The 8,587-nt window shown below is 30.3% G+C and overlaps 1 protein-coding gene across 1 annotated transcript in view; it reads right to left on the bottom strand.

Annotated features, from left to right (window-relative positions):
- Nucleotides 1-64: 64 nt before the first annotated feature.
- Nucleotides 65-8,587, bottom strand: part of LOC106462749 (fasciculation and elongation protein zeta-2-like) — a 23,923-nt gene continuing 15,400 nt past the window's right edge. Inside the window, exons 4-8 of the mRNA XM_022390081.1 lie at nt 8,236-8,335; nt 6,519-6,757; nt 2,913-2,988; nt 2,331-2,396; nt 65-1,870 (exon numbers count right to left, since the gene is read on the bottom strand). Coding sequence (XP_022245789.1) covers nt 1,854-1,870; nt 2,331-2,396; nt 2,913-2,988; nt 6,519-6,757; nt 8,236-8,335 — 498 coding nt within the window. The 3' untranslated portion in view covers nt 65-1,853. The remainder of the gene's footprint in view (nt 1,871-2,330; nt 2,397-2,912; nt 2,989-6,518; nt 6,758-8,235; nt 8,336-8,587) is intronic.

The following is an 8,587-nucleotide window of genomic DNA, read 5'->3' on the forward strand; positions in this document are numbered from 1 at the left end:
GGCATTCCAGTCAGTCAATTGCCATCTATATATTCTTACATTTCTTTTTTTTTTTATTATAAAGTTTTATAACAAAATCAATTATTAAGTTGCATTACAACTTGGAAATTCACCATGAGTAGCCAGACTAAATCGTCCTGTGGCTTATTTGCTTGTCACTACTCACTTCAGAAATAATCATCACAAATCCATATATCACTAATGAGCCTCAACATATTTATAACATAAATACTAAACACTATAAACCTAACTGAATAATTAAAAACATGTTTAAAGCTGCCTCTAAAAATTCAAAAAGAGAAACAACATACTACGTATCACCATATATTCTTACACGATGTTAGTATCATAGTATCAACATCCAGAAAAACCTGGCATGGAAAAATTAAAACTTACAAAAGAGCATGAGTATTATTTAGTTGTGTGTTTTTCTTGCAAGATACTGAAGACAGCAGCTTAAAGGGTAGATCTAACAAAAAAAAATGAGACATTACAACATTTACTTGAAATAAATAGTCTTCAAACTACTTTCTACAAATAGTAATATATATATGTACATATAGAACAATTGAGACAAAAATCTCGAACCAAAAAACGTACTTTCATTGTTCATAGTTTGCAGATAAATACAAGTTCCTGAGAATCTGACACGATGTTAACAATACCTTTAGTTTTCATTTGTTAAAAAATAATGTAAATAATACCTTCTTTGATCATCTCAACTATGGAAGAAAGCAAGTTCTCAAACCTCAAAAAACATTTCAGACAGTTGTAGTCATAGGGAAAAGTACCACTTATTTTTGTTTTTAAACTTCTGGACCTAAATCTACATAGTATTGGATTCCACATTTTCAAAATTAAGTCCTAATCATATTGTATATATGTAATTTCATCTTTATTTCATAATCTAGAGATAAACTTATTTATGTCACTAAAAATCTGTAGAAATCACATTTTGACAAATAAGCTTGGAAAGCTAATGAACTTCTCAAGTCATAATATTTTAGGTCATTTAAGATGAGCTGTTCAAATCTAATTTCGTAGATGAATATCGAAGCTCATCTTCAAATTCTATTAGATTTAGAAACATTGTAGTTCTTATTCATTTTAGTAAACTTAAAAATGTTTATATTGAGGAAGTTACCTTTAGTTGCAGTATTTTTAAATGCAATTCCTAATTGAATTGGCCTCTCACTGCACATTCGTTAAGCTTACGCTGGAAGAATCTGTTTTATATTTTACAACTCGCTAATAACAGATTTCACAGTATGAATGGCTTTACCTTACCAGGTTATATTACATCACTAATAAGACTCAAAATATTATTTATAAACCTAACAGGACAATTAAAAAGTTGCCTTTGCCTATTAAAATCCACAAATATATAAAACACAAAAAGGTATCACCATATATTCCTTAATTTGTTAAGTATAAACATTATTTATCTTTTAAGTGAAAGAATTCAAAAGCATGTAATTTCAGAAAATATGTTTTTTTTGTTTACATATGTACCAAGTTGTACAATTTACCGCAGTATACAGTTAATCTTTTACATGATTTTACTTCTGTAAAGAGCATATTTTTACCCATGACTACACAACTGTTCTATTTGTTGAATAAACATTAAACAATATGTCCAAGATAATGTAAGAAAATATTTAGTTTTGTTAAAGAATGCCTTCATTAATGAAGTATAATAAATCATAACGTTTGTTTTAAATTAAAGTCTTTTTTTTTTTAAATTAAAATGAGCACTCAAACAAATACAACAGCAACACAGAGCATTCTGAGGAAAACATAATACAATAGTCCACCCTTCTTTTCTTTTGGAGTGTCCTTCAATGAAAAGATTCTCACGTTGGACACAAAACTGGAAAGTAAAACAAAACATTTTACAACCAGAATCTGGTTGCTCTGAAGCTTTCTACACTCAAGATATACAAAGTAACAGTAAAGCAATGGTATATTTTGTCTGCATTTTTAATTTTAGTCATAGTCAAGTTGGCAACATTCTTTGAAATACGACTCTTAAGACTTGTTCAGGAGGTCTAATTTAATTATCTTAATCTAGCTGACAAAAAGGAAATATAATATTCCTCTAAACTTAATTTTTATAGAACAATGTTTAATGAATAAGCCTAATATTTAAAATATTACATTGTACATGATTTAACAAGTTATTACAACAGAACAAACAGTTCATAAAATAAGCATAAAGGTAATGATGCAAAAGTATTTTGTTGGTTTAATAAATTTTTGGTAATTAGCTTTACTATGTAAAGCTTCGGCAAACAGTACGACATAAAATAAGATTTTTAATAATGTCTTACCTTTCAGGATGTAGTCTGTCAAAAGTATTGGTACCATTGGACTGTCATCATTGATTGCTTGCAGGACTAAAACAGAAGAGAACATCAGAAAGGCACCTATAATGCTCGAAACAATCTAGTTTAAAACTTCTTACATGACACACTCAGTACATACAACAAATTGGTAATTGCTTTACATGTAAAAAAAATAAATATTTCTGTAACACATGAATCAAAATGGTCATATTGTATTACACAAATCAACATATGCTAATGCTGTATCACATAAATCAATGTGGTAAATATATGGAACAACACAGTTAATGTATTAACCATACATGCTAAATGTATCTTGCAGAATAACATAAGTAGTATATAGAACATGATCATTGTGCACATAAATTTACATGCTAACTGTATCTCACATAACACAGTAAATATATGGAATATGCTCACTGTGCACCTGAATCAACGTATTAAATGTATCATATGGAACATCATCATAACAGGATCTTGTGGAACAATACTGTATTACAGATAATGTTATATGCATCCAAAATAGAGCTTTATACTTGATAATGGAAATCAGGCATCAACACTCACTTTTGATAAGAACCTGCAATGACCTGTTAGATGGTGGTCCTTGTTCAGCATTGTATGGAATGACTGTGGTTAGGTACTGTAAACGAGATAAAATTAAATCATATAATGTTGTTAAATATTTGTACAAAAAATTAAATTGTTTTAATTTATAGCCCACCTCATATTTGATGATTGAAGTTCTTGTCCTTTTCTTTACATTTCCACATTTGAAAATGTAGTTGTAGTATATTTGTCTTCTGATTAAGAGTTGTTTTTCTTAGCTTAATGGCATGAGATTCTAAGGTGGAATTCTTCTTATAAATGGAGAATGATGCAGAAAAAACTGGAGACAAGCACAACATCACACTTGTTTCGGCAGTGGTCGGTAATACTGCTGGTGTTGTAGGTTTTAGCATCATAGTGTTATTTCATTCGACTGCAGAGCCTTCTAGTGGTTGATCTCATATATCCTTGGGTATATGAACTCATATACCACTAATGATGTATTTAGTGGATGTTGTTTGTCTTTAAAGTTGAAGAAGCCTTTTGATTTAGACTCTGTTTTAAAGTCACATTTTGACTGAACTTGTGGATATGAAATAGTGTACACATCAACAAAATTAAATCTATTCTAAGTAATACAGACAGGTTAATACATAATAAGAATTATCCAGCAACAATCAAGAAAGCCAATCTTACCATATACTTTTGAATTAAAAATAAGAGGTATCATAGCAGAAGAAACCAATAAATCAGACTAAAGGTTTACACTGTATTGTTTTACATGGACTCCATAAGGTTCACAAACAGGGATGTCCACAGTTAAAACTAAATGTTTCTAGAGTAAACACCTATCATCAACCATTGACTATTTTTGTATAGGATGAATATCTGGATACTTTTGAATTTGTCAATAACTTAAGCAGACACAATTTAATTTAGATATTCATTACACTATTTATGATATAAAGTTACTGTTTATAAATATAACTAGATAAACAGCTTTCAAATTGTGGGTTACAAGTGCCTTTCAAGAGAATTGCAAATACTTTCAGACTTTAAAAACTGACCTTTGATTGCCAAAATATCAATTCTTTATACTTCCTTGTAACTCATGTTTTATTGGTCAATAATAACAATTCTGAAGTAACACAGGACAGTGAAGTTTGAGAACTGCTGTTCTAGACAAAACCACTGACCTTTATTTTAACCTTGTGCTTGCTGAGAATGAAACTGTACAAAATATAACTAAAGGTGTTTTTAAAAACTATTTTATGTTTTGTAATGAAACAATCTCATTTTATTTTTAACAGTAAAATCTTTGAAACGATTAATGGAGTGGCTATGGTCTCAAGCCTTGGGCCTGACCTTTATAATCTTTTTCTGAGCTTCCATGAATAAGTTTGGTTAAGTCTTGTCCTGAGCATTTTAAACCTGTGTATTACAAGAGACGTGCTTATGATAATTTTGTGGTGTTTATCAAAGTTTAGCTGGTTAATGAATTCCTGCAGTTTTTAAATGGTAAACATTCCAGTAAAAGTCAATTGTTGAAAATCAACAGGATGACAAATTTCCCATTCTTACGTGTTTGTGTCTTAAATAACTTACCACTAAAGTAAACTTTATTCCAATTTGGTTAAAACTATGCCATAAAGAGCCTTTAAGATAGCAGGAAAACAAAACGTTTTAAAGTAAGTGGCAAGTTCAACCAGTTTTTGTAATTTCTCTGTCTTAAATCCAAGCCACTTGATCTCAGCTAAAAACCATGAAACCCTGCAGCTTGGTGTCTTACACATTCCTTTTGTTCAATCAACTCATCTTCTGTTAAACTACACACACTGATGATTCATACACTGCCAGTCTGAATATCACAAATAACAAAACAATGTTGCCTCCTTTTGGATAAGCATTAACTCACAAGACATGCTTACTGCTTGTATTGAAAGCATGGAACTCCACCAAAAGTCACAGTGAAATGTTCATAAAGTATAATTTATAAGGAAATACACAAAAAGTTCAACATTACCAGGGTAAAATAACATACTTAAGTATCTGTTTTCATGAAAAACTCTACTTTATCCCTTTTGAACATTAAAAATGTGAATAAAAAAAGAAAATTAGATTTGTGTTGAAAAATTCATATCTTTTTTATAATTTTTCCATAGATTTTATCCTTTTGATGTGGGAAGTCCTTTTTTTTTAAAAAAAAAGAAACAAAAGGGAACCGTCAATGGCTGCAGAACTTGAAATTCTTTTGAGCAGGATAGGAGTAAATTTATGAGACCCTTTTTTTTTTCATTTGTATTAGCTATATTTTTGTGTGCCAGCAATACCAAGCATTGGGCAAGTTTTTGTTATTTCTCTGTCTTAAATCCAAGCCACTTGATCTCAGCTAAAAACCATGAAACCCTGCAGCTTGGTGTCTTGCACATTCCTTTTGTTCAATCAACTCATCTTCTGTTAAACTACACACACTGATGATCCATACACTGCTAGTCTGAATATCACAAATAACAAAACAATGTTTTGTTATTTGTGATTCTATTTCGTTACTCATCAGGATCTCTACCAGCCTATCCTCAAACTGAAATTCTTTTAGGCAGGATTAGAGTAAATTAATCTATGAGACCTTGGGCATGGTCAAATACATCAAACGAAAGTACAAAACAGTAATTAGATCTCGTATCAGTCAAGAATGACGGAGCTATGAGCTAAAAGTTTGTTCTCGAAAAAAAACTCGGAGCCATTCTAGGAGCAGCTATGCCACAGCTAAAAATAAGTTGAACCTCTTTTCATATGATAATGAAAAAAACAACATCAAAACACGAAATGAAAGCTTTCAGGTAATACCTGGAAAACTGCTGGTCAAGTAATTAATGGTTATTTTTTCTGTTTTCTTACTTTATCAAGGCTCACTTTAAAGTACTAGGCATCAATTCTACTTTTTATTTTTAAATTAACTACAAAATATGCATATACTTTGGGCTTTATAAAATGCAAACATTAAAGCAAAGTACATGTAGGCTTACAGTAATGCATTATAACAGTGCTTTTTATTGATAGGAAAACAATTTTTGGTAATACTTAACAAGAAAACTATTGAGAAACTATTTTTTTTTATGATGAAATTAGTCATTTTCAGATTGGCCATTGGGCATTTATCAAAGCAATATCTTCATAATTTTCTCTCAGCAATGTTGTTACTTAGGTTAGTTTATTTATATTGATAGATATTTGTTGTATTATTAGTATTCACAATCCCACTTGTACTGACCACTGTTGTCAAAGCTACATGTTATCTCCCAAGGTTTGTGAGTATTCTTCTATGGCATTGTAATGTTTATAAAATACTAGTCCTACATATAATATATATAATTATTATTATTATATCAGTTGATTTTATTGATATTAAAACAATTCTCATGGAGTTTAGATAAAATTTCTATTTCTCAAATATATACCTGAATCTTCAATTTCCAAGACTATATAGATATTGACAGGTCAAATACAAACTGATTTTAGAATAAATTTTGATTACAAGATATATATATGGAAAGTTTGTCAGATATCTCCCTACATAAACAGAACAACTAACAGCTATGAGAGATATTACCCAAAACTAGCTACCTTTGGCTCCATGCCATTGCTTCCAACAGTTCGACCCTTCTTCTTGTCCATGTGGTACTGGCGTCTCTTATTCTGAATACCCAGCAGAAACGAGATAAAAGTATTCTTGAGTTCTTTTTCAAATTCTAGCTCATCTCTTAAAGCTAGCTGCTGGACCAGGGTTTCTGAATGGTTCTTAATCAGAGTTTCCAGTTCAAGTAACACCCCATTTAACTGCGATATGGTGAGGGTCTTCAGTTCTAAATAATATAAAACAGAAAGGAATTAGATATTTTCAAAACTAAAAACACCTAACCACGCATCAAGTTTGACAAACGTAAATGTCAAACTCCTTGTTAAGATTATATTCAACTTCCAAAAATATTGCTTAAAATACGAAAAAACTTCAGAATTTAGAAACAATCAATATCTCACTTGTTCTTTTCTATGTGTTAGTACAACTGCACAGAAGAACATGTGAATGATAATACTAAATTTTAACACAGTTAGCATATTTACAAAAACCTTTGTTTAAGACAGATAATGTTATCAAATAAAAATATTTTGACACACAGTTATTTTTTAGATTTCAAAATTAAGGAACCTATTTTAATCCAGAGCAAACAACCTAAAATTAGTAAACGTAAAGATTGACTTTTGTGAAAAAAATTTGTACAAGAAGTTTCATACTGAAAAGACAACGAGTTTAACTTCCATTTGACTATGATAAACTTATATGAATCCATGAAAACGAACAGACACAGCAGCCACTGTTAAAATAATGTAGTTTTAAACAGTTTTTGACATTGTTTGGAAAATTCATGCTATGTAAACACGAGATACTCTTTTTTTATATACACATTCCATTTTGTCACATAACTGAACTGTATTCTGAAATACAGCATACATTTTTTCATAAGATTTACAATCAAAAATATTTCTGGTGGCCATTGTGACCAGATCTTTCTTGGATGTAGAAATTTGGTCAGTATTTTCCCCATGTTTTATTTTAGTCACAGCATAATGGCTCATAGAATGGCTCCACGTTTTTCAAGTACAAACTTTTAGCTCACAGCTCTGTCATCTCTTAACCAATTTGAAATCTAATTATAGTTTTGGACTCAGGAGGTCAAATCAAACCCTTTCGATTGATGTATTTGACCTAGGTCTCATAGGTTAACTTACTCTAATCCAGCCTAAAATAATTTCATTTTGAGAGTAGCCTGGTAAAGATAATGATGAGTGATAAAATCGAATCAGGTATACATACACCCCACACTTGGTATTGCTGACACACAAAATTACAGTTAATAAAAAAAGGGAAAAAAGCTCTCATAGATTAATTTAATACTGCCTAAAAGACTTAAGTGCTGTGGCTATTGAGGATTCCCCCCTTTTTTTTTTACCTGATACCAAAATAAAACCATGTACTTATTTTAAGCCATATAACTGGACAGAAACAGAAAACAAAAGTAAAAAAATAATCCAATATTATTATTCAAGATCTTTAATATCTTAATATCTGAACTCAATCCTAAAAATTTTGTCAGAAATGCACTGTAGGTGAAAATAAACACCATACCAAAGTTTTAAAGGATCATTAAAAAAAAATCACCATAAATACTTTAACAGAATTTTCAATTAAAGGTATTTTCTTATTACATTAAGAATAAATTAAAACAGGCCTTTCAAAATAATGAATGAACACAGAGAGATATGATTGTGATATGTTCCATACTTCCATCAGATATTAAGGAAGAAATTGCTGCTTTGCTACTTTCTTTAGGCTCCTCTGGAGATTCATCAGAAAATGTTCCTTCATTAGATGGGCTTTCTTGCTGAAAATACATTAAAATACAAACTAATGAATTGATATGTATATGGATGTATTGAATATTATTTAGTTTACATGAAATTCAACTTAATTATTAAAACTGGTATTTTAAATTTGAAAAACGTGTGTGTGTGTGTGTATTAAAGAAGCTACAAATCTTCATAGACAAATTCTGCTGTACGGACCGACGGCGGATGTACGGTACAGCGAGGGACCGTAGGGTTTCTGAATGGTTACTTAATCAGTAGTTTCCAGT

Source organism: Limulus polyphemus, unplaced genomic scaffold (assembly GCF_000517525.1).
Source record: "Limulus polyphemus unplaced genomic scaffold, Limulus_polyphemus-2.1.2 Scaffold1239, whole genome shotgun sequence".
Taxonomy (NCBI): domain Eukaryota; kingdom Metazoa; phylum Arthropoda; class Merostomata; order Xiphosura; family Limulidae; genus Limulus; species Limulus polyphemus.